General features: G+C 37.8%; 1 protein-coding gene across 2 annotated transcripts in view; it reads right to left on the reverse strand.

Annotated features, from left to right (window-relative positions):
• rxfp2a (relaxin family peptide receptor 2a) overlaps positions 1-26,848 on the reverse strand; it is a 43,969-nt gene extending 17,121 nt beyond the window's left edge. The window contains exons 1-10 of one of the 2 annotated variants that reach the window (XM_005463254.4): positions 26,734-26,848; positions 26,517-26,639; positions 16,654-16,797; positions 10,724-10,807; positions 10,221-10,326; positions 8,059-8,130; positions 7,537-7,608; positions 6,956-7,027; positions 6,361-6,432; positions 80-154 (exon numbers count right to left, since the gene is read on the reverse strand). In XM_005463254.4, the coding sequence (XP_005463311.1) occupies positions 80-154; positions 6,361-6,432; positions 6,956-7,027; positions 7,537-7,608; positions 8,059-8,130; positions 10,221-10,326; positions 10,724-10,807; positions 16,654-16,797; positions 26,517-26,571 (752 nt within the window). In that variant the 5' untranslated portion in view covers positions 26,572-26,639; positions 26,734-26,848. Of the gene's footprint in view, positions 1-79; positions 155-6,360; positions 6,433-6,955; positions 7,028-7,536; positions 7,609-8,058; positions 8,131-10,220; positions 10,327-10,723; positions 10,808-16,653; positions 16,798-26,516 lie in introns of both variants that reach the window. The other variant, XM_013266129.3, reaches the window with a different exon arrangement.
• Between the last annotated feature and the right edge of the window lie 554 nt (positions 26,849-27,402).

A 27,402-nucleotide genomic window follows, 5' to 3' on the forward strand; every position in this document is an offset into this window, starting at 1 on the left:
GCATAACTGCTACACTTTTTAGTGCACGAACATCACATGCACTACACACCTGCATGCACACAAGTACACTCTCACTCACAGCCAGTCCAAGGCAGGCATGTGTTGACAGAAGCTTGGATGAGGAAGCTGCTGCAGTGAAGTGTTCACCATGGACCTGAAGGGGGGAGGAAGACATTTAATCGCAAAACTAAATAGGACTGAACAGAGTTGTAGAGTGACTACTAAACAGATGTAGGGCTTAGTCTGTGACTTTTAAGAGCCAAAATACTCCTGGACTTCTTGTCATGAACATATAAATGTGCTGATCCTCAGAGAGTAGGATCGGGGTTAGGTCAAGCAAAAGTGAGTCAAAAGTCAGACAACAGGAAGCAGCGACATGTTTTTAGTGGTATATATTTTATTTTCAATACCCAACTGTCATAAAACACATAAGTACATATAGAAATAATAATCTTTTCCTATTTCTTTTTTATAGCATACACAAAACATAAATGAGATGAATACCTAAATACATGAATACCCCCCACTCCCTCCCAATAATGAAAAAATAAATATTTTGCAGAGAAAATGAGTTGACCCATCAAAAAAAAAACCAAAAAACAAACAAAACCCATACAAAAAAATTAAAAAATAAAATAAAAATAATAATAATAAAAAAAATCAACAATAAAATATTAATGCATTTCCTTATAGTTTAATATTAACATTAACATCTGCTAGCCTCCTAAAATAAGGTCTTAACATTAATCAATATTGATATAAATCTTATCCAACAATAGTAACAATATTTGTGTTAATGATTACTTGCTCCTCGTCGAAACCAATTAATAATGCTGGAATATCTTTAAATAGAGTATTTTTATAAGGTAGATCAGCCACTGCCAGGAATAGCAGAAAAATTTGTACCATCATCATATGGTGGATTACAGAGAGATTTCTCGTGCTGGTACCTTTTCTAAGTATTTAAGTAATGGTTTCCAGTAAGTAAAAAATCTATCCGATGAGCCTCTGATGGAGAATTTTATCTCCTCCAATTTTAAGTCCAATTTTGAGTCCTAAGATATCCTGTACCCAGACTTTAATTAATGGTGGCTGAGATGATTTCCACAACAACAAAATTCTTTTTCTAGCAATGAGAGAAGCAAAGGCAATAAGGTTATTTTGAATAGCTGTAGTTTGAAGGTTATTTGGTGGTTTGCCAAATATAGCGATATGTGGAGTCGGAGTCAATTTTATATTCAATATATCCGAGATTATTTTGAAGAATTGATGCCAAAATTCAGATAGCCTAGGACACGCCCAGAACATATGGGTAAGATTGCAAGGTATCTGTGAGCATCTGTTACACTTATCATCAAATTTATCTGGGTATAATTTTGACAATTTTTCTTTACTGTAATGTAATCTGTGGAAAACTTTAAATTGTATTAATGAAAGTCTGGCACAACTAGAAGATGAGTTAATGGCCCTTACCGCTCCCTCCCAGAACAACTCAGAAAAACTCGTATGAAGTTCTGACTCCCATTTCATCTTGGTCCTGTATAAAAGAGATTCACTAGGTGAAGAAGTTAGTTTATAAAGGTAAGAAATATGACCCTTTACCAAAGTTTTGGCTCTGAGAACCAAATCTATTCCACTGGAAGTTGGGATTTGTGGGAATAAAGTTGAACATTTCTTTGCAGTTTCGCAACTGGAAGTACCGAAACAAATCAGATTTATTAAAATTAAAGCGAGTAACTAGTTCATTCAAACTTGCAAAAACATCATTTACGTATAAGTCACCTAGAGTACCAAGTCCTTTATGTTCTAAAACAGAGAATCTTAAGTCCATCTTTGCTGGCACAAATAAGTGATTGTTGCAGATCGGGGTTGCAAGAGGGAGGGTAAGCCAACCAAAGTGGCGTCTTATTTGTGACCAAATTTTTAATGTTTCAGTGACAACTGGGTTGGAAGCCCGGCTTAGTAGGGATGATTGTGAGGTATCACATGCTAAAGCACGTAACGACGAGGAACAGGAGGCCGCTTCACTCTGGCACCAATTAGTATGGGGAGACGTACACCACAATAATATATTATACATATTAGATGCCCAATAATACCCAATTAAATTAGGCAGTCCTAATCCTCCAGCTGATCTATCCCTATAAAGAAGCGAGCGACTAGCCCTTGGATGTTTACCGGCCCAAATAAATGATGACATAGCGTCATTTATAGTTCTGAAAAATGATTTAGGCAGATAAATAGGCAAACTTTGAAATACATATAGATATCTAGGTAATACATTCATTTTAATAATTTGGATCCTACCAGCTAAAGACAGCGGTAGGTAGTTCAATCTTTAAAGATCAGACTTAACTTTCATTGTAAGTAAAGTAATATTCTGTTCCCGCATTAATCTCAGAGATCGTGAAATTGCAATTCCGAGATATTTAAACCCCAAATTAGCCATTTTAAAGGGTATAGTTGATGTAGGTATGTCCGCAGCCATTTGATTAACTGGAAAGTATTCGCTTTTGGAGATGTTAAGCTTATATCCTGATAAATGTCCGAAAGAATCTAATACTGATAAAATGTGTGGGATATTTAGTAGAGGATCATTCACATAAAGAAGCAAATCATCTGCATAGAGCAACACTTTATGTTTTATACCCCATCTATCAATCCCTCCTAATCCTTTCACCATTTTTAAAGCTACTGAGAGTGGTTCAATCACTAATGCAAATAATAACGGGGAGAGTGGGCACCCCTGTCTTGTCCCCCGAAAAAGTGGAAATGGAGTGGAACATTGATTATTTGTACAGACAGAGGCGCAAGGAGAGGAGTAGAGTAATTTGACCCATGAAACAAAATTATTAGCGACATTGTTTGCATGGGAAACTGTTCACATGTCATATACTTGACACATATGACTTTATTATCTTTGTTTATGTAGAGGCTGTTATTTCGCCAGCAAGGCAGGCTGTAAATTCTGAAAAAAAGTTAGTGTATACACAACATTATCACACATTTTATATGACTTGAAGATTTTATGCGATGTTATTAAATTTTGTCCCGGGAACTTTTAAATACATTTTGAAAGGTAAGTATAATTGCATGTACAAAAGAATGTCCGCCCATGAACCTTTCAAAATAAAGTTACAGGTACATCTTTGCTGAGAAACTCAGAAATTCTGAGTATTTTTTTTCTCTCCATGAAATTGAAGCTTGATTTTTTTGCACTGACCTGTTTTATCCAAAAGCTCACAGTCTCTTGAGTTGTATCTTTTGTTCATATCACACAGGTGGATGTATTAGACTTATTAGAGGCTAATTAACTAAATGACCTTGCAGCCATTGTTCACCTGCTATAAAAACAAGGGGTTGAAAGTAGAGCATTTTCATCCATAGCATGGCCGGAGAGACCAAAATGCTACGACCTCAAAGAAGATACACATCAAGCTTCTGATTAGTGACAGAAAAGGTCTCTAGCAGATGAGCAGTGCTTCTAAATCACTTCTCGGAAAGGAAAACATGGCCAGATGCTTTGGATGGGCTTAGACATATCTGCATTTCACAGCGGATGACTGGAAAACTATTTTCTGATGAAACCAAGTTTGTGATTTCTGCCAGTAATAGAAGTCTGAGATGTACAAGACAGAAAATGACATGGCAGCGCATAAAGCCCACACTGAAATGAGGTGGTAGGAATATTCAAGTGTAGGGAGATTTTGCCAGTTCTGGACTTGGACAGCTGTATCAAACTCACTTCCCTCTGACCAATGAGAAGCAGCGCTTCATTCCTCAAGAAATATGCTAGATCCATAAGTCCTTCCAAGGCAGGAATGACATATGCTTATAACTGCACTACCAAACAATAACAGAAGGGATGTACCAAACTGTTCACTGTAATTTTCTTTTTTCAAATCTCTGCTGATGCTGAGATGAACAAAAGAAAAAAAATCAGACATTGAGCCAACTACATAAATGGTAGCTGATGGGGCTTTTAACTATGTGGAGTAAAAAATATCACTATTTGCTTAAGAATTATGGCACAGGCAGACCTCAACTCTGAAACAGTTTCCATATCAAAACAATGTTTAATATTTTGAGTGGCAACACTTCAGCGGGCAGTAAGGACAAGGGACTCTGATTCCAAAGCTGAATGGGGAATCAAATGAGAGACATATGGTCATTCCCGTCTAACAATCCCACCGTGGAAGTGCAAACACTCTTTGAGGAGGCAGGCGGAGTGAGAACACTTATGTCTGAAACGTTAACATTAAAAGGGTTATTTCGTGAGACGGATACCTGTTGTGGATGGATTTAAGAAAACGTGTAGAGAATGAGTCAAGCAGAGACAGCTCAGGCTGACAGGTCTGAAGATGATTACATTTCCAAGAAATTGTATTGTGAGAACAAAATCACGTTCTCATGTCGTGGAAAGAGCAGCAGCTAGGGTTGATCTAGGCCAGGTCTATGAGTCAGAGTGGACAGAGGAGAAGAAACTAATCTCAAGGGAACAATGGGCGGAAAATAGGTAAACAGAGATGGAGCATTACCTAATGTAAATTAATCCAGTGCTTTAAGACCTGACCTCCTGAGACCCTGCGTCCTATGGTTACATTACATTTTGGCTTTTCTGCACCTTATACGTCATCCTGCTTAATAAAGTGTTTAATACTTTGTTGATATTAAGCCACTGTCCCCATAAGATGACTTAATATCTGTTAAAATATGATGATTTTTTTTTTTTACATTATCTGATCTAACTAATCCCAAACAGCTGGGAGAAATTAAAAATCCTTCCCAAACGAGAGCTCAGGTTTCAGGTCTGGGTTAAATGGCTGGTTTCACAGCCTAAGCTCAAATTAAACCAGGCCTCAATGTGGATTAGTTAACCTACTATCAGCTGTCCTAAATTCAGCTGAGTTAATCAGAAGTGTGTCATGGCCCTGGATATTGGACTCAGTTCTTAGTTTGGTTATAGCGTATATTTTGTTTTATTCTTAAGTCTCGTTTTGGTTTGTATTAGAGGTTGTTTTTTTAATCTTTAAGTGTTTCATGTCAGGTTTATTTATTTGTCTGCATTTCTCTGTTTAGTTATTGTTTCTAACTTTCCATTTTGGTTGTGCAGTTATTTGTCCCGTGTCTTGGGTTTAGTTTTACTTCCTTCCTCTTGTCTTGCTGACTTGATTGTCTTCAAGCTGTGTCTTGTTTACCTTCTGCTTTCACTTACCCTGATGACCTTAGAGTATGCGTATGTGTATAAATAGACTCGTCTTTCCTTGAAGTCTTTCTCACGGTGTCTGTTGAATCATCGCTGTGTGTCTCTGCTCATTTGAAGAATTTGGATTGCATTTTTTTCCCAATGTGCCCTGCCACCACCTTCAATAAAAAGTTTGCTTTTTGTTCGATGATTTTATCTCCCGAGTCTGCATTTAGATCCTTGAACCAGCATTATGTGACAAAATCAATGCCTGCTGTAAGACATTCATAAAAACCCCAAATAAAAGATGAAACATCATCGTCGGTACAAGTCTTGAGAGAAACCAGTGGCAGAGGCAAACATTCAAAAATATTTCAGTGAGTATGAAAAAATAAAAGGATAACAAAACAAATTCTGTTAATCCATGAAATTGTTGTCGATAATCAAAAACATGTAACTGCTACCGAGTAAAATAAAAAGAGAGGCTGAATCCACTTTGCTGTGATTTCAGTGGAAATGTAACTACAAGAACAATAGTTATCTCATATTTCTTATATTCATATATTCATAACATCAATTATTTTGAAAGTTCTCTACTCTTAGAGACAAATCTTGTTCTGTATCAGTTAAAACCAGGCCAATTTTTGACTAATGAATAAAATGAGTGGGTGTAGAAACCAACCATATGGAATATATTACACCAGTATCAAAGTGAAAGATTCCAGATGACGAAAACCTCAAAGTGATCTGAGGTGCACTGGAATTAGCGGCTTCATTTTGGTCCTTACAGGCCTCCGTACTGGATACTAACTCCCTCATAAGCAACAGTAATATGAAGTTGAACATGCATTAAACTTAATTCTTAAAATGAATCCTAGATTTACTCTCACCTTTCCTCTTGCAATTAGCCTGCATTGTAGCATATTTAAAGATAAGTCAAGTTCAGGATGCACGATATTACTTTTGTAAGATGATAAACACTTTAAAGTATAAAAACACTTTTTTTTTTTTTTTACATGTGCTACAAAATAAGGTTTATTTTCCTACTGAGTGCTTTAGGTTTGCAAGAGTTTAAGACTTTTGATTTTGCAAGTGAAGACCTCAGAGTAGACCTAGCCTAGAAACAAATCCAAGTCAAAATTATTACATAATATTAAAAGAAAAATGCAACTCACAAATACATGAGAGACTGGAGCCCAGTGAAGGTGTCCTGGGACAAGCTGCTTAGCGGGTTATGGTCCAACATCCTGACACACAAAACAAGATTACCCAGTTTGACTGCTTAATCGCATTAAATAAATCACTGGTGATTACGATTTCTTTAGATAAGTGTTACAAATTGGACCCAATATGATTTTTAAACAAATGTGTTTTGCAGTATTTCACAATAGCAGCATACAACATTAGCTCTTGTGTTTTACAGAAGAATTTAGAAAAAGGAAAAGAACTACTTGAGTCAAGTAAGATTTCAAGGAGAGAAAAAAGCTCAATCCACACATCTGTGCACCGTTTAAACTTGTTATTTTTGCCCCGCTTCCACTTCTCCACTCTGCTGCTTAAATAAATAATTTTATATCCATCTAGTGGATTTGTTTCCAACCTATGGATGAAATGGACAACTTTTGCATCTCAACCTTTAAAATTAAAAGCAAAATTAACAGAACGTTACAATCTTTGGATAACGTTTTTTAACACAGTGTCCTTGCTACCATGTAGTCATATATTTGTGACTATTGAAAGTGCACATCCGTATGCTTTTGAGTTACTTACAGCCACTCCAATTGATTTAGATCCCTGAACACACCAGGACTGAGGAAGGAGATTAAGTTCTCACTGAGAAACCTGAGAGAAAGCATGAAAAGCACAAGAAGTTTGGTCATAAAAAACACAACTATTATGACTACATTTGAAAGTAACAAAATACAGCAAAGGTATAATCATAGGACATACCCATAGCTTTGGGTATGATTTTTGGTCAGACAAAAATTGAAGTAATCTTTAGACAGTTTAAATAAATGATGGCATTTTTTCCACAGTTTTATTTGTTGACATTTCATACACTAAACACAGAAACAGAAATTCTGGCTTGCAAAAAAGAAAAAAAAGCCACCTGGATTCTCTCTCTCTTTTTCTTTTTTCCTTTTTTTAATGCAACTGTGCAAACACAGTTTTGCTCATTCCCACAGACTCCACAGAAAAGCCTGGAGTCAAAACACAAATTACAACTGCTTTTCTCTATGTAAGAAATGAGTACCACTCAGGTTAAAAAAACGACTTGTAACACAAAAGAGAACTGAAGGAAAAACAAAATTAATACTCTTGCTTCAGGGGAAACGAGGCAGGATACTTACAACCTCTTTAGACTGTGCAGACCGCTGAATGCATGCTTAGATATGAAGTGGAGGCTGTTGTTCTGCAGAAACCTGAAAGCAGAACAGAATAAAAAATAATAAATGCTCTTTTATTTCAAACTATGTTTGAGACAATAGGAAAACCAGAAAACTTTCATATGCTCTTATGTAAAATACTATTTTCAGCTGCTAGAGAAATATTATTGTTACACTTTATTACATGATTATTAAGAAATAACACAGAAAATGTCTCTTCTTGTCAATACACGAGTAGATGGAGCAGTCATCTACTGGAAAAACTGGATGCTCAGGTCCAGTATGTCACACTATAAGGCTGCTCTAACAAAAATCAATACACTCCTTGAGCCGTTGTCATTTCTGAGCTACTATTACAATAGATTCTACAGGAAGGATAAAATCAAATAAAAATGATTTGACATTTGCCGTTACTAAAAACTAAATTGCCCAGAAACAGACAGCGAAAAAACAAAAACACAAGGATGGCGGCATAAAAATACTCACAGTCTCTCCAGGGCAGAGTATTGTGAGAAAACAAAATCGGACAACACGCGGATCTCATTGCTCCTCAGGGACCTGTAACACAACCCATCAAATGCGGCTGTAAGAAAAACACAAACATACGTTTTGCACTAAGAGGAAAAAATGGAGAGAAAGCGACGAAAGGTCTGACACATTATGTGCAATAAACCATCACACAAACTACAACCAAGCTCTCTGAGTATTTTTGCACTTTAATAGCTACAGTAATAATACTACAAATTAAAAACATCTGTTTAAATGCATCTGAAAAGGTTACAATAAGGACAACATAAGGTTACAAAGGACCTAATTCTGTCAGTGCTAAAACCTATGAGATTTAAACACACACGTGCACGCCTGCCACCACGCTCTCAAGAGGGAGTAAAGTCTGCGCAGCTGAGCCCAAAACTGTAATTTAAAACTCAGACAAATTATTAAAGCTTTGATAAAATTTTGTTGGGTTTTGTACTTTAAAGTGGACATGAGGCTAAATCACACCGCCACAGCAGGTTCAATCGCTAGTAGAGCAAAAGGGGAAAAAATAGCACACACTCATTCAGCTAAAATGCTGAATAAAGGACATGAAAGACAGCAGTGATATTCTTTAGACATTACAATGATACTTAATATTTAGAAACAAAATATTAAGAGAAAACATCAGCTGCCGCTCTTTAATATGGTCATAACAGGCTCAGATTCATGTGGGAATTCCTCAAGTAACACTTACAAAGCCTAAATAAACATAGAAAAGGAGCCCATTAAAAAGAATTCCAAGAAACACAACCGGCCTATAAAATGCCATGTGAGTGCTTAATAACAGCTGGAGTTCGATAACTGTACTCTCGACTGTGTTTGCTCAATAAATCAAAGATTAGGCTGAAGGTTTTATTTTGTCAGCTTCATGAAGAGACTGAAAGTAGAGTCCTGTCAAAAGCTGAGTTTCAAAGCTCGAGTTCCTGAGGAGGTATTCACAGGAAGTCAAAGCTCAGACACAGTTCTGACAATTATTCAGTTTGTCTGAATATTACAAAAATGAATTGCTTGTCACTTTTCTGTGTGTACATATTCAAAATTTAACATCTGACAAAGATAACCTGAATAAATAACAAAAATTTAGTTGTTTAAATAATTTCATTTGATGAGGGGGAAAGTTATCCAAACCTGCCTGACCCTGTGTAAAAAAGTAATTACCCTCTTGTTAAATCATGACTTAACTGTGATTAGCACATTTTATGGAACCCTGTGTTCAGCTTTACTAGGCACATCCAGGCCTGATTACTGCCAGACCTGTTGACTCAAGAAATCACTTGAATAAAACCTGTCTGACAAAGTGGAGTAGGATAAAACACCTCAACACATTATGTCACGATTTGATTATGCCTGTGACTGTAAAGAGGAAAACTACAGAAGCAGGAAATCCAGGGACTCAAAACATGAATTACAAGGGGAAAGGGGAAATTTACGCCTTTTTTTAAAGAGACATCTCAATTAAATTTAATTGCGCACTGACTAATATAAGGTAGAATCAGTGACTGCGATTTTTAAAAAAAGGTAGCTGCAATTCACACAAGGCTCAGTATACCTTTTGTAATTAGTCTGCTGAAAATCATACCCTGTTTTTTCCCCCAGGATATTAAACTGTGCTTCAATATTTTAATATAGATCTAAAATATAAAGAAAAATCTTTTCAACTTTTCAGTCTCAACTTTTTAAACTTTTATCTTCAGTATTCAAATCAATGAATTATTGCATAAAAAGCATTTCAGCTGATGGAATGAGAAAAGCAAGACAAAGAAATTATTTATATATATTTTTCTTTAGAGACACGCAGAGAAGAGCAAGTTTGTCTCCATTTAGTCAGTATCCATGGGCTCTCCAAACCTGTAAACCTTTGTGGCTGTACCATGTGTGGTTGTGGGACTGTGACAGACAGAGAAACACCTTTGAGTGCTCAAAACCACCTCTTTTGTTGTTCTTGGCGTATAGCTGTCTTCAAGGCCATATTTTGCCACGGTGACACACACACACAGACATGGGCTGTTGTTACCTGCCAGACCGTTAGAGCTTGTAATAACCTAACCTACAAAATAACAAACCACTTGAAGAGGACTCTGACAGAGTGCTTGGAGTCAAAAGACACTTACAGCCAGGTAACATTTGGCGAGAGCGACGGAACATCCTGCAGGCTGACCTCCACGCACTCAACATCCGTCTGTATGCAGTCACAGCTCTCTGGAAACTCCTGCAATACTACACACACACACACACACACACACACACACACATTGTTTTTTATTTAGAGGCTCACTGAAAATTATTAGTTGAATGAAAACATGGCATTTGTTTTTCTCCAGAGCCCAACACAGTTCTCCCTCAGCGTCAACATAACAGTCAATTCTGTGAGTCGTGTGCTGTCGTATCCAGCTGTCAGGATTTGCTAATTGCTGTGCATTAATCTTTGGTGGGGCACCTTCTTCTTTTCTAGATCACACCATCTGCATTATTTGCTAGCTGATGTCAAAAACTGATCATATTTTCCTTCTTTGATCATTTGTATCATATCTCTCTGTGGTCTAGCTGGTGCTAGCTGGCACACACACACAAGGTACGTTTTAACGTGTATTAATGTACACACACACACACTTACAACACTCATTGAGGAAGTACTGGTCCACAGGGTTAGTCTTCTGTAGTGTGCGGGCAAATAAATCTGCCCATCCGATGTTGTCCCCTGCCAAAGCAAAGAAAAAAGAGTTAAATGTACTTGACTGGATGGTAATGATAGTTTACCAAGGTTTTTCTGCACTGGCATCACCAGCACATGAGCATTATGGGTACTTTCAGCTGCTCCTTTCTTTTCAAATGAATCACCACGGTACATGGATCCACATGTTAGATTTGGCACAGATTATAATCGGATGCCATTCCCGATGCAACTCTCCCATTTTCCCTGGCTTGGGAACAGCGCTAGGAGTGCATTAGCTCGTAAACCCCCGACGCTGGGTTTGTCTACTCCCGGTCCCAAACCAGGAATCTGCTGCATGTTAGGCGTATGCGTTGACCCACCTCACCATGAAGTCACCACCAGAGTATACTCATTATACTGTGTCAAACGACCTGACAGATCCTTGGGCCATTAAAAGCATTTTAAACGCATCCCTGATGCTATACTGGGAGCTGTAACTGCACACAAATCAGAAACAGCTTTGACAAGTCAGTGCTGATGAGGAGCAGAAGTGATGGAGCAATATTTTCTGTTTTATGGGACTGAGCTACTTTTTGGAACTATTTTATCCCAGTTTTTTCACAAGATGAACTCTAAAGCCTCATGTACCATAGCTACATCTGTATAAAGCTACTAACAAAAAAACTCATCTGTTATCAAGCTTCTCTTTAAGATACAAAATATGCCAATCATTATCTAAGTGCTGGGTAAAAATGTTCCAAGGAGACAGATTTCTTGTAATGTTTTTATTTTCTAATGGTCTTTCAAAGGACATTGTCTGCTTTTTCAATTGTTTTCAGTCCAGTCCTTGTACACGATGTCCTGATTCGAGATATTGAGAACCAAACCAAAATACCAGAGGCCCAGAAGGATGCAATTAAACAGATGAGTTTATTGAACACACGCGTGGGAAGAAGCACACAGCATCACATCTGCGGGGTTCTTCTCCCAAAATACACAGAGAAAGGTTTTTATAACGTCGGGGTTTGACGCCCCCTCTTGCGTTCTATAACATATTTTTGTATTTCTAAGAACAGCATTTGCATCTTGGACAGTCAATAATCAATTTTTAGAACTAAAGTCAGACACAGAAGTTCCTCTTTCTAGCATCTTCTTTCCAAATATGGTGATGATCTCAGACCCTGGAGATCCCCGTAGACTTGTCCTCCTGTTGACCCATCTCCTATCATCTGTTGCTAAGCAAACTCAAATGCAACAGATTGCATAAGAAGCTGAATACGTTCAGGCCTTTACTCAAGCCTATTTCTAGATTATATGTACTATATGTGTTCTGTAAGCGTGTATGCAGTTTTAACTTTAATGCAACGTGTGTATACAATTATTATGGCTGCTCCTGTAATAAAAGGTTAATGTGAGGCCAACAGATTTTAATGAACATCTTAATGCAGTATCAATGCTGTAGATTATATCGTTAATGATGCAGGATATATTATAGCAGTAAAATAATTTCTTCAATTCCACAACGACCATTTTAAGAGAAATGTTAAATCATTCAATCATAAAAAAAGCACCTAACTCAAGGGATGAACCACTGCTGTGTCTACAGGTAACATAGAACCTAGCACAAAAAGCTTGAATTGGATCTTCAGGTAATTTCTAACTAGAAGCCAGTCACAATGTGCATGAAACTCATTTGAGCCTAGTGTAAATAACGGGGAACAAAAACACAGAAATCATGGTGCAATCATTACCAAGGATTATCTCATGAAAAGGAGATGAAAAAGAGATTCGTAGTACTCTGGTCATGGGGCAGAATGATCTGGAACTGGTGCAGATGTCCTTATGTTGTAGTTGCAGTCCTTTTTCAGTAATTACAGAAGAGGAACGAACAAAAAAAAGGGATAAACATTTTTTAACTGGCAGGTAATTCTTGAAGGTATTCTGAAACTATCTGTAAAACAAACTGAGTGCAGGATAAACTGGTTCGCTTTATGATGTCCTTCAACAAAGTACTTACTTTCTTTCTTTGAGTACATTTCAGAGCTGATTGAACTTGTATAAAGTAAAGAAGTAAAAGCACTTCAGTTCACTTCAGTACTTTTTCACTTCTACTTAAATAAATATACTTTTGTGCAAATTACACAAGAGCTGGACTGAAAATCAGTGGGAACAGGTCTTATGGAGTGATGAATAAGAATTTGATATCTTTAATTGGTCTTGTGTATGGAGGAGGTCAGGAGAGACATACAACTCCTGTCAAAATTGATGGAATTCACAGAGTATCATCAGTACCATCAGATTCTGATCCAGCCTGAATACCAACTAGTCTGTGTCAAGTGTCTGATTGGCAGTAGCTTCACTTTTGAGCATGATAATGGTAAAAACGCACCATGGAGCACGATTCCTGAAAAAATTACAACAGAGCTTGTCTAAGAGAGTTCAGGCTGTGTTGAAGAACAAAGGTGTTCATACCAAATATTCACTTCCAAGCTTGTTAACATTGTACAGACTCTATTTTTGGCTTATATACTGTACTTTTGCTCTTCCAATTTTCCTAGGAAAATTAAACAAAAGAAGATTGATAAAAAAAAGAAGTGCACAGAGTGAACCTCTTTACTGCAGTGCTTGTCATCATTATGGCAGTGTTGCATAGCGTGGTGGTGAGGCAGATGACGAGAATGGAGAAGTAATATAACACAGAGTGGGTTTCTGATAACTAGCATGCCCTCGCAGACAGACTGAAACTAATTTGCACTCCTTCTTGACCTGGGTGATGAGAAAAGTATGCTCAAATAGGGCTTAAATGATTAACGCTTAAAAAACCCAAATACTAACGCATGTTTACCGTGGGACTAATGCTATAATGAGCATCCCAGGGAGTGTTTACGAAATAGTTACAAACACATTGGCATTTTAATTGACAATGACTGATGAATATTTGCATGGCGTAACGACTCTCGACTGTTAATTAAAAGAAACAGATTATTCTCGGATGTTATGGTAACATTTATAGTATTCTTTTACACAATAGATGTAATATCCAACAGATGATGAGCCTGGTCTTGAATGGTAATTTGAAACAGATTGGTTCTCTAAAACTGGCAAAACAGGATGTTTCTTTTGGAAAATTACACTTGGCTCTTGTGTACTTCAGTCTTTTTCTGATGCTTTGGAGATTATCAGGGTTACCGTCTTCGTGCCCATGCTCAGCCGGTTGATTCGCAGTTGCAGAAAGACTGTCACGAGAAGGTTGATCCAGTGGCTAATACTCCCAGGCCCAAGAGAGGTTGTAGGAAAGCGAGGCTCGATTGGGTCTGGAGTCCCACCGAAGAAAAGAAGGGTTCTTTTGTTTAAGGCGCATGTCACTCTTAATTATCGATGTATAACGAACAGAAGTTCCTTTACTGCTTCATTTATGACACTCAATGGCAGGGGGTAAGTGAAGGTCTGGGGAGGAATAGCTCTAGTGAATGAGAACTGAAATGCATGATGCTGGGCTGCGGCCACAGGCCCGAATAAAGGAGGTCAGGACCTGTTGCCATCCTCATGGACTCTGTTTCTGACAGTTTAGTCAGAAATATGCATATGAGTATCCCATCTGAGGTCATTTTGTGTGACTCTGGCATTGGTAGTCCTTGTCCTCCTCCCACAAAGGAGTACACAACAGACCTGTTGCTTGGTCGATGCCCTTCTAAGCTCTTCTTGTGTAACAGCTTTTCTCCGGATAAGTCATCCACACTCTCAAGACTTTGCTGCAAGACTACTTGAAAATGTTTCAGTGACAAGGACACATACAAAAAGCAAAGTTAGAGAAAAATCAGTCAGGAAGATGAAAAGAGAGAGCAATGGTTGATGGCCACCAAAAAATATGTCATTTTAATTTGTGCCAAAGCAGGTGAAATGGATTCACATTGGTTTCTTCTTCCTGGCAGGACAGATTGAATTGACTTTGCGTTATACCGTGATGATCAAGTGTTCCCTTTGTGTTTTTAAACAGTGAACATGTTATATTTTTATTTGGTAGTGTTTGCGTGCATGCCATGCTGTCTGTACCTCAAAATTTTGAAAGAATTCTGATAAACCTTTGCAGGGGTGTAGAGGGGAGTCATGTTAACAATTCATTAAGTTTTGGCTTACATCAACCAAGGTATTCAAGGTCAGCTTTATTGATTAAAAATTCACCAAAAGCTTATAACCTAGAAACTATTCTCAACAATAATATAGTATGAAGTTTTAAAATATTTCATATTTGATCACTGATTCTCCTTTTAGGGGCAATAGATTGATCTGAAGGTCAAAGTGTTAAGAAGAAGCACTACAAGAGTGCAAACCCCAACCATATAAGGGTTTGCACTCTTGTAGTGCTTCTTCTTAACACTTAAAGAAGAAGCAGTATTTACCTTAAAGGGAATCTGCCTGTTATATGACATCATTAGCCATTTCCAGGTCCAAAAGCCCCTTCAGTTCTCAAACAAACGCTACGGCATGACTGAGAGTTAAAAGCTGTCAAACTTCTTTCATCTTTAATAAAATGATCAGCATGTCTACCTAACCAGGTGTAACTATCAAGTTTAACATCCAGGCATCCATGAAAAACAGGATTGTGAAGTTTAACGGAGTTAGAAGTTAGTGGGGAGTTAGCTTGCTAGTTTTTATTTAAGATGATATACCATGTTCTGACTGAGAAAAATTAAAACATATAGCTCTGCTTTCACTTCTGACATAAATGAAGAAGGAAAACTAAACAGCAGTGACATTTTTAGGTTCACTGAAGTTGGGCTAGCTAGCATATGATGGTGTGCTACGTGGTCGCTAGCTACACAGCTATGGTTAGGATAATATAAACACATTAGCACAATGAAGCTGGAGTATAAATGCTAACTGTTTCCCATAGATTTTATTTCCAATAAAAGTTAGAGTCCCTGATAGGTGGAGACAAATGCAATCGCACGCCAGGAAGAAGATGTTGAAAACAGACCAAACTTCAGTCAGGTGAACATCTGAGCTACATCGACAGCACAGGGTTAGTCATTAATATACTGCTGCAGGTTTTAGATTACTCACTATGAAAAAGTCCTGATCCTCACATTCATATACTCATTCAAATCTTTGTTAGCCTCAAAGTGATTCTTTTCTGAACCATTCAAATATTTGGTGTCAGGCAAACTGTGAGCAGCTGTAGTTACATTGTTAGGTTTTAAAAACTAAGCTTTAAAATGCGCTGCAGATGAATAGGGGTAATAAAAACCCAGAGAGGACCATGGTGATCACTGACTATTTTAGACAGTTGTTTATGTTAAATAGAACAAGATCCAACGCATTAAAACACAAAACAGAAGACAATATCCTTAATGAACGCAGTGTAGTTTCGACCAGGAAGCGCGGATTGTACATGATCACTAAACAACCTGCTAGTCGTTAATGCTAGTATTGAATGCGGTATATATTATTTTTGTCCTTTGTTTTTAAACATACAAAAAATTAAGTAGGAGTAGTTAATGGACAACAGGTACTGATTTATAAATAACTAAACATGAATACCTTAAGCTTATTGTATAATATTATACTACAGGATATTTCTGACTAAGCAGGTCGTTCTCTTTCTCTTGCTAAAACTTTTAGTGTCACCTTGAAAGAAAGACAGATATGAAGTGAAATCACAGGTCAAAACCTGAATTGTCGACTCATTTAAGGTCAAATAAGGCCAAACTTTCATTTCATTAGGTCAATGTTTCATAAAATGCGAACTACAAACATCTAAAGTTTATTCAAAAATTCTAAAGTATATTTAAAAATAAGAAAATATAATAAAATAAACAACATACTATTCCCTTAAAAGTAAATACCGCCTTTGGTCATTTATAACCACTGTTACACTGGCTCACACTTACCACACTGTCTCTCATCAGCTCCATTGGGACAGTCTTTGTGTCCATTACACTGCAAAACTTGAGGGAGGCACTCACTCATGTTTCCACATGGGAATTGGCCAAGAGGGCATCTAACCCCTCCTTCCACCCCGCTGGTCTCCAGAGCTGAGAAAGAGAGAGGAAGAAGGTGCAAATCCATCCAGATAAGAATTAAAATACACAACAAAAAGGAAAAGAATGCAAAAACACATTTAAAAGACATGAAAATTGGTTGATATTATTACACTGATCCCTGTGAGTTTGGAGAGATCAACTCGTGTAGCTCTAGGCAATAAAACCGTCAGGTGCAGACCAAAGTTACTCATAAAATCCATAAAGAATTCATCAATCTGAGGGTTTTCTGTGTATTTTTAAAAACAATTTCAAAAACACCCCTAATGAATCCATCAAAGGTATCATTAAATCTGTGACTAGACTGCTTTTTTTCTTTTGCATCTGTGTCCCACGCATAACGACTTATAAACCATCGTGTCTGATCAGAGAATTCATTTATTTTAAGGTCTTCCACAGTGAGTCAGACACATGACTCTTTAGTTAGCATGACGTACTTTAAAACAAACCAGAAAGAAATTCCTCATTATTTTTATTTATTTTTTGCCAGTTGTAAAGAAACATGAATTACTGAATGCAGACCTTTTCCTCACATAAAAACATCACAAAATGTTCCGTCTTTTACGTGTTTTTGTTTTTTTTGTCCATTAGTTTTACCAGTAATCAAACCTAAATATACATTGGCTTTTTAGTGGTTTTTTCCATCTTCTGTCTTGAAGTATTTTTTTGTCAGAGGGGGTTATTAGCTGCAGATTTTTTGGCTGCACATTCTTGATGCTCTGTTGAGCTGAGATCTGGGGGCTGTGGAGGTCATTTGAGTAGAGTGAACTCATCGCCATGTTCAAGAAACCCGTCTGAGATGATTTGACATGGTGGGTTATCCTGCTGCCATCAGCCGATGGATACACATGAAGGGACAGCAACAACACTCAGGAGCTGTTGAGTTTAAACAATGCTCAGTTGGCACTGATGGGCCCAAAGTGTGCCAAGAAAATAACCATCAAACCATTATACCATCAGCAGCAGCCTGGAGCATGGATACGCGCTTTCCTGTTGTTAATGCCAATTTCTGACCGTACATCTGAATGTTTCAGCAGAAATTGAGACTTATCATACTAGGAAACAGTTTTTGAGTCTCCTGTCCAATTTTGGTGAGCTCGTGCAATTTAGAGCCTAATTTCCTGTTCTTAGCCATGTAGTCCCTTTTTTTCTTTTCAAAAATTCTTGGTTGTAACCAATTTGTATTACATTTGCTTTCCTATCAGCTCGCAGCAGTCTAGCCATTCTCCTCTGACATTTACAAAACCCCAGAGCACTGCCGCTCACTGGATTTTTTTTAACCCTCTTTTTTGGAACATCCTCTGTAAACCCTAGAGATGGTTGTGTGGGAAAATTCCAGCAGATCGGCCGTTTCTGAAATTCTCAGACCAACACGAACAACTGTGCCACATTCAAAGTCCCTTAAATCACCTTTACTCCAACATTCTGCTGCTCAGTTTGAGCTTCAGCAGTTTGTATTTATTTATTTTTTTCATACCAAAGAGGTATACTACAAACCAAGAGTGACAAATCCACAGGCTTTCTTAGCGTGAGCTGGTTCAGCAAACACAGAAATCTCTCTGGGCTATCCCAGCAACAGATATCAGCTTTTTCTGCATTTGTCACTTTGTCTCTTCTTCTACACAAAATAGATCAAGTGTTACCTGCTTTCATTAAGAGGAACAGAGATGGGGAAAATAAAGCAAGACAGCACTGCTGGGGCTTAACTTACCATTTATCATTACTTATTATCTGTTATTACCATTATTTAATCATGGCAGCTGCTCACTAGAGCCTCACAAGCTGTTTGCTTGATCATGATACCGAAGAAAAATATTAAGGTCGGAAACTCACTCTGTTAAAATGCTTAACCAATATTAACAGCAGGGCAGAAATGAATCAATCTGCAGAAACATGTAAAATAGATTTTATCTAATGAACAATGAGCCTGATGGTCTGTGGGCTTGTGAAACAATTACTGGGATTATTCAAACAGGCCAAAGTCTCATCTTGTTCATGCTGATGATAAACAGGAGTCAGAGTGCGGAGATAAAGCGTTAAAGCCCTAAAACCCAGAGTGTTCTTGTCTCCTAATGTAATTTCCAAACATAGCATTATTACCTCATAAAACATGTGCAGCATTTCAACCTTAAGATACATGATTTTATTGGCTGTTTTGGATGTAAAACACAGTCCTGAGAAACACATTTGGCTCCTTAAGCTGTTCAGTGCTCCAGTATGTACACACATTATACTAAAACGCTAAAGGAATATCAGTGAGAGCTGCTTTAGCATGAACTCTGTGTAAAAACAGACTCGTGAACATTTCAAAATATTATTTTTTGTTAATCAAAGCAGTTCTCTCAAAGTTTCAGCAATAAAACAGGCACATTTGTGACTCATCTTTCTCTCCTCAGAAACTCCCCATCAATTATCTACAATTTTGTATTGTTCTTGTCATATTCACTTCTCTATAGATGAACACAGTGGGAGTAAATAATAACCATCTACACTGTCATGGCACAGTGATCACAGATGTGAAGCGATCCGTGCCATGCATGAAAATGAACACGCTGAGTCATCGAGAGAGGGAAGCAGCGAGTTAGTCGGCCAAAGTGTTTCCGTCATCTGAAACATGAAAGGTAACCAAATAAAAGAAAACAAAAAGCAAACAACTGTATCATTTGCTGCTATTTGAAGTGGACAGGTGATTATGTCTAAGATAAGGTGGTATTAGAGCTCACAAACAGCTGGGATCTGCACGAATCCATTTGTAATCTTACGAGTTACGAAATTATTCTTGAAAACTGACAAGGTAGTTTTATTTTTTATTTTTTGCTGATCCCTTATTTCTCAACGGGTCACCACAGCAGATGTATCTGCATGTTTGAATTGGCACTGAGTTTACACTCCTGAAGCAACTCTCCCATTTTTCTAGGCTTGAGCCCAGCACTAGGAGTTCTCTAAGTCATGACCCCTGAGGTTGGGTTTGTCTCTGTAAGTTTGTGTGCCTCAGTTTCAGTTTCTGTCTGTTGTCCTGTGCGCATCATGTTCTGTTTTGTGACATTAAGTGTATTGAGTTTAGCTGTGTGCCCATGTGTCTCCTCTTCCCCTAATCACCCGCCTCTGTATTTATTGTCTGAGTCTCCCTTTGTCCCTTGACAGAGCATTAGTTACCATCCCCTCCTAGTGTTTCTAGTTTCCCAGAGTTTGTTGCCTTTTATTAGAGATGGCACGATACCACTTTTTTTATGTACGATACCGATATCATAAATTTGGATATCTGCTGATACAGATATGAATCCGATATAGTGTATTTTATAATCAATACAACTGTTTATTTTAAAAAAATCTTGCTGCATTTTGTATAACTTCATACTCAAGTTTAAATAAACAACAACACTAAAGCTATTCTGTTATACCTGTATGCAAAAAATACACTGCACCCAAAATATTTCATAGTTCAGCAACACTGATCAATCTATTAAACTTAAACCTACTCCATCCTCCCTATTCTGGTATTTTAAAGAGTACTTAGGGGAAATATTAAACAACCTAACTAATAGGGTTGCCAACTTCCAGCAAAAAAACATAGGGAACCACCCCCCACCCTCCACCTCACGATGCTTAATCGACATAATCGACTTTGATTTCTGTGCATTTGTTTTACACATGCATTAAATTAATTATATTTCTACAATAATTAAATAGATTCAACATCTTTCTTCAACAGAATTGCAGACTGCACAAATGGTACCTTCCCAAAGGAAAAAGTACTATAGCTTACTAACTATTAGACGTAATAGTTCCTATATACAATAATGGACTTCTATGCATTTTACATCACATGAAAACTTTGGTTGTAAGATTCAGATAATTATTTATTAAAAGCTAGACATTTTAAATGAGAATAAGAAAGAAAAGTATTTATTTGTGCCCCCTTTCCCTGTTAATGCCCTATCGGCCCCCCTGGCTAAACTTTGCTAGACCCGCCCCTGCACAGTTACCAGCTGTCAGCTACGTAGAAAAGGATCCTGGTGTAGAAAGTAATATTAAAAAAATTCTAACAACAGTTTATCAAGCTTAAACATGCTGCTGTTGTTCAGCCGCTGGTTTCCTCTTTCTGGCGTAAAGTGGGCCAAAAACAAAGAAGAGAGGGACTCACGACAGAAAAGCCGATTAGCTGATCATTGATCAGTGTCATGATTTCAAGTAGCAACAGGAGAGGGAGGGAGAAGAGGCAGTCGCTCTATATATCGGTTGTTAAGCTTAACGTGGGAATGCTTTACAAACATTGAGAGATGAACTTACACACTTGCTTTACTTCTCTGGGACACTTTTCTCGGAGATGAAATGCCGGTTTGGAAGCACATAGCCAGGCTCCGAATGCTCAACCAGACCCCCCACAGGTCTCGCACACCACAGCCCCTCTATCACGTGACGCATACCGCTCCGACGTGCTCATGAGTTGGGTTACACCATGTCGCAAGTTTTGTGAGATGCTTTTGTGATATTTAATGGATCGGATTACATTTTTTATTTCTCTCCGATCCAGTAATTTAGGTCAGTATCGGACCGATACGTAATATCGGATCGGTCCATCCCTACCTTTTATATTTTGTTGTATTTTTGTATTTACTTGTGAGTCTGCATTTTGGGTCCAAACTCATCTCTTCGCATCATGACACAGTGAGGTAAAATGCTGACATTCACTTTGAATGTCCTCGCTCTCATCAGAATACAGATGTAAACAACGAGTCAGGGTTTTACTTCAAACCCACTGTGCCAGAGAACAGGGCCAGTGCACACATGGTTTATTAATCATTTATTATTAATGTGTAATGATAAGCTAGATCCACCAGCTTTTATTGTTGTTTTTTGCACATAAAGCATAAAAAAAGAAAACACACTCAATGGAAGGCATAAATCCTAAGTGAATGTGACTGACCAGGGAATAAAGAAAAGACTTCACAGTTTTTAAAGCCCTCTGCCGATCAAATCCACAATATGTTACGGATATTTTAATTCCCTAATTTTCTTTCAGTTCATTGAGGTCATCCTCCCAAAAATTTCTCTCAGTGGTCTCTAATTTATTTTTTATTTAAGCCCTTTTATAAATTTAACCCAGGGCGTTTATACAATTTTATTTTGTTATTTCATTTGAATGGTTACTGTCATTTTTAAAAAAATCTTTGTTTATGTGAGCTTGTTGCTATGTACACCTACAGTGTAAGTAAATTTACCTGACTTGATGAATGAGCTCTCCAAATAGGAGTTTTTCCTTAGGGCTCATATTTTAAACCGAATCCCCGTTTTCTTTGTGTCATGTCAGAAAATGTGGGCCCTGATCCACAGAGTTTTAATAACAGTGCTTAACAGTACTGTAAGAATTTGCGATAGAAAACATGCAATTTAAACAATGCAACAATTGATTTTCAACATAAATATTAAGAAGAACAATGCACTCAAAGCTCTTTGCATGCCTTATGTAATATGTAGAACAGGGATGCTGAACTCATCTTAAATCGAGTGCCACATACAGCTCACATTGATCCCATTTTCTAAATGGGCCAGATTTGAGTCTCTGAGGGTCAATTCTGGCCCCTGAACCTTATGATTGACACCACTCATGTACAAACAACAAAAAGAAACAAATTACAAGAAAACTTCATGTTTGACATCCCCACTCATCTGATTTTGGCTAAAATGCACACCATGTAAGGCTCCAGTCATCGTGGTTACTAGGAAAAAATTGGCTTTCCTGTATACCCTGACCACTTGTATGTGGTTTTTCGGGATCCTGGCAGTCGCTGTGAAATCAGTTTCTAAAGACCCGGTCAGTCAGTAACTTCCTAGTAACCACTGGTTGCTAAAGAAAAGAGATAATTCTCCATTCAGTTGACAAGAATAAAAAATAATAGAAAAAAAATAGTCCAATCTACAATAAATAAACAATATAGTTAAAATAAAAGTGTGACAGGCACATAGTGAGGGCTTATGGAAAGTTTCAGGCTTTTTTAGATTTACTACTGCTCGCTGGTGTTTAGTCAGTGGGTGTTTGGAAGCAAATTGCCATCTTCAATGCAAACTACAGGCAGCCCTAGCAATCTGACACCAACCAAAGCAGTCTCAGGGAAGTTTGTAGCGTAGAACCCTCTTTGACGCCAGTCGAGGAATACTCACTTTTCCCTAGTGGCCGGAGGTCCTGTAGGCTGCCAGGACTGTGACACTGAGGCTAAAAGCAGCAACTAATAAAAGAGAAAGTGAAATGTAGCTGTGACATCTTCTTTTTGTGAATGCCTGTTTCAGTACTTCGATACCAGAGGTGTCAGTCATTTTATATCACGGGCCACATACAGCCTGCTTTGATCTTAAGTGGCCGAACCAGTGAAACTCTCCTTCCTGTGTAAAGAAGTCACATATTTAACTGTTTTTCTAAACATTAAAGAAAAAGCTGCTGTTACAAAAAAGAAATCTGTCAGCATGACTCTTTGGACTTAAATTGTAAGAAATAAATGTGCAAAATTACAGAATAAGTTCTGGCAGCTAATTTCTCAGACTGTCCAGTTTTCTATTTTTATTTTTGTTTATTTTTTTTAACAGTAGTCATAAAACAGGCTTGGAGAAGTTTGAAACCTTTTGTCCTCCACAATGGAAAATAGCTGAAAATAAAAACAGGTATCACTGTAGCCAGCTCCTAATTCTATAAATTCTGCACTCAGCTTTGCATTGAAATGCAGCCAGACACTGCTCAGTTTGCATTTTGCTTCACTTTTTCCCGACGCTTACATTTTAATCCAGTGTTGTGCCAAAAATTGATTGTCCGCAAAAAATCGATTGTCCATATTTAAAAAGCTGTAAATCACTCGTTGGACCATAATATGTGAAATTATGGTCCCAATCCCGTGAACTGTCTCAGTCTCGCCTGAAGTCCTTACAGGGGAAAACATACAACCTGAAAACAAAATTCTATTTCACTTCATTTCAGCACATTTTAAAAAATAAACTACAACACCTCTTTGCATTTTTCCCCTTTCTTTCTTATATTTTGCATATTTCTCCCAATTACGTGTTTCACATTATCAAAAATTTTAATATTAGACAAACTAACCCATGTAGGTATAAAGTGCAGGTTTTATTAAATTATTATTTCATTTAATAAGGGAAAATAATTGATTCAAACTTAACTGACCCTGTGTGAAAAAGAAATTTCTCCCTAAGCCAGAGAACTGGTTGTGTCATCCTTGGCAGCAAGAACTGCAACTGGATAACTGGCAATGAGTCTTTCACGTCACTGTAGAGGAATTTTGGGCCACTCTTTTTGGAGGATTGTTTTAATTTGGACACATTAGTTGGTTTTTGAACATGAACGACCTGTTTAAGGTCATGCCAAAGGATCTGAATTTGATTTAAGTGCAGACTTTGATTGTTTGTTTCTTTTGGGGGCATTCAGAAGTGAATTTGCTGTTTAGGCTAGTTCACCGGCTGTATAACCCAAGTGCTCTCGAGCTTCTGGACACTCTTCTTCAGGGTTTTCTGGTAGAGAGATGAATTCATGGTTCCATCAATTACGGCAAGACGTCCAGCAGCAAAGCAACCCCAGACCATCACACTACCACCACCATGTTTGACTGTTGGTATCACATGCCGTGTAATGACTTTTTCACACACGGTCAGATTAACTTTTTTCCCTTAATAAATAAAATCAGCATTTGAACACTGCATTTTGTATTTGTGCTGCACGTTTTTGTCCAATATTAAAATTTGTTTGATAATCTGAAAAACCTAAGTGTAATAAATATTTTAAAAAAGATGAAATCAGGATCATGGAAAATTTATTTTCACAGCATGATTCTTTTAAGTTTGTGATCTCATTCTTTGATTTTAAAACCAGAACTTACTCGCTCAAAATTCATGTAGTTTAGTATAACCCCGCACTGCACTCATGTTTTAATTCATGTTCAATTGTTGGTGACTGAGTTGTTTGTGGTGGATGAATTACAGGCCACTTCCATCAATGGATCCACACTCTGTTCTGTTTTTGTGATGAACATAGAATGACAGATACAGCCTGCTTTACGTGAAATATGACCACATTTGAGAGAACCGTCTGTCAAATTTTCCACCTCCACTCAGGCAGTCATGGAAAAGAACAGTGTATGCCGATGTCTCGAGAGTCTTCCAGTAACCATAAAGAAAGACTTAATTTCACACCTCTGTCTGAGGCGGAGGGAACATTCACAGATAAACAGAGCAGTGGAGAAAGAACACAAAGTGACATCATGTCTGCCTCTGTGCTGTCTGTTCACCTCGAGTGTTTCTATTCAGTCACCAACGGGTCAAATATCAGGTGATCAACACCGATACGCACTCAAATGATAATTTTATTCAGATCTGTAAATATATTAAAGATATTAATAAAATCAAAACTGCTTCAATTTGCAGCTTTTCTCTCCAAATCTTAAAAATAAGCATGATTTTGAGATAAGCTGAGGAGCCTCTGATTCACATCACTGTAAATTCTGTCAGCGTACACTGACAAAACATAAATTAACCCAAAATACTGAATCGTAAAAACTGTAAAGGGTTTCACGACTGGCTGAATTATTGCTTCTGCTTCACTGTATTTTCTGCAGTTGAACAACTGGAAACATCTGTAGTGCAGGTGAGCCCTCTAACACAAAAATATGCCTGACCAGACAGAGGGAAGGACTCGTGCAACCTGTGCTGTCAGCTGCTTGTTGATCCATGACTCATACTGATTCAGTCAGTAAACTCAAGAGCGTCATGGACATTGAATTAAAATGTAAAAAATGTGGTCCGTTCTGTAAATATGTATTAAATAAACTCTTGTAACTGAAATATTGAGATGCAGCTGATACTTTCCTGCAGTGTGGATGTTGTGTGGTCTCTTGTTTGCCGCCTACTGACTCACACATGCCTCCGTCATGATGTTATCGCTGCTCATTATTAATTTCCCCCTTTTATTTAAAAAAAACAAAACCTACAGTATAAAATACACATAATTTCTTGATCTTCATATTAGTAAGTGGTGATTATTCTAACAGTTAATTAGGCGCTTAGGCTTGCACTTATACGTATATAACATCATACAGTCAAACTTTTCTATAGGAGACGCGAAGATGAGTCTCGGGGTGGGAAGTTGTGGAGTAAATGTAATGGGACGTGCGTGAGTGCAATTTTATATTTCATTTCCAGCACTAACATCAGATTAAAGCATAGCACGAACTGTTAGAATTTGTCAGAGAATAAAGATAATATAATTCATACTTTAATATTTCCCACTGGTTCATACAGTTTCGTCCCATTGAGCAATTTAGCGCTTACACAGATTATTACTATCAGTAATGCAAATTCAAGCCTATCACTGCCTCCGAAGCGCATCCTGAATTTTAGGGTCTTTGTTTGTTTCTCTCAGATCATTCTGCTCACACTGAAATGAACACTCGCAGTCTGTTTTAGGCTTTTTCACCCTCTGCGGCAGTAATAACACCTCAGTCCGTCTCAGTTCACAGCAGGACAGACGAGACTCTGAAACGGAAGCGCGTGGATTCAGTCCTGCAGTTAACAGTGTAAATAATGCTGTGCAGATTTTTTCCTCCCTCCTGTTCGTCACACATGCTGGCACATGAACAAAAAATAAAAAGTTTGAATCTGTTTAGAGCACGAAGAATAATTGAAATAACCTATTGGATGCATTAAAGGGTCTTTACCTTTCAAATGACTGTGGGTCAAGTGGATGAGCAACATGACGGCAGGTACATTCATCCTGAGGCTGTGAGGCTGTCCTGCTCCCGCTGCGCTCCGGCGGCGATGCTCAGACCAAATAAAATAACCTGCAGGTCGCCAAATACAACACAGGAGTAAAGTCCGAGTCCGACCAGTGTCTCAGAGCATGTCCGACATGTGGAATTTAGAAAAAACACAAACCCCTCAAAATGTTGGATTACTATCGGGTTAAGCATGTACCGCGCAAAGTTAAACCGAGATGGTGCTTAAATACATCCCGACACCACTGTGGACTTCCCGGAGCTCAGTGGAGATCGCTCTCTCCCTCTCTCTCTCTCTCGCTCTCAGTGGGTTGGCTTTATTGGGATGAAGGTTAAGAGCCTCCCCTGAAATTAACATATTCATTCACCTCTTGCCACCTTTGCCTTATTTTTTATGCACGGCTGCAAATGAACCCCACCACATCATGAAGCTTTCCCCCACCTAGTCTTACCTGGACCATGCTCATGATCCATGTGCATGATCTTCTAGTGTTAAAGATATATATATATACACATATATATATAAAATGTATTACAGAACTCAATTTGATAAATGAATGCTCCCCACTAAATTCACAGAGTAGGTGCATTTCTGCCATAGCCTCACCTGCTGACCAGGTTATAACATAAGATAAGATTTTTATTCTCATTGTGCAGATACTGTATGATGAGCAGAGTGTTACATCTGATGGTGCATTAATACGGGACAAAAAACACGATGAAACACAGACATATGAAACGGAAAAGTCATAAAAACAGACATCAAAAAGTAATAAACATCAATAAACAGACATGTTGCTTAAATCACACACAACCAAATTATTGGATC

This window comes from Oreochromis niloticus, linkage group LG10, assembly GCF_001858045.2.
Source record: "Oreochromis niloticus isolate F11D_XX linkage group LG10, O_niloticus_UMD_NMBU, whole genome shotgun sequence".
Classification (NCBI taxonomy): domain Eukaryota; kingdom Metazoa; phylum Chordata; class Actinopteri; order Cichliformes; family Cichlidae; genus Oreochromis; species Oreochromis niloticus.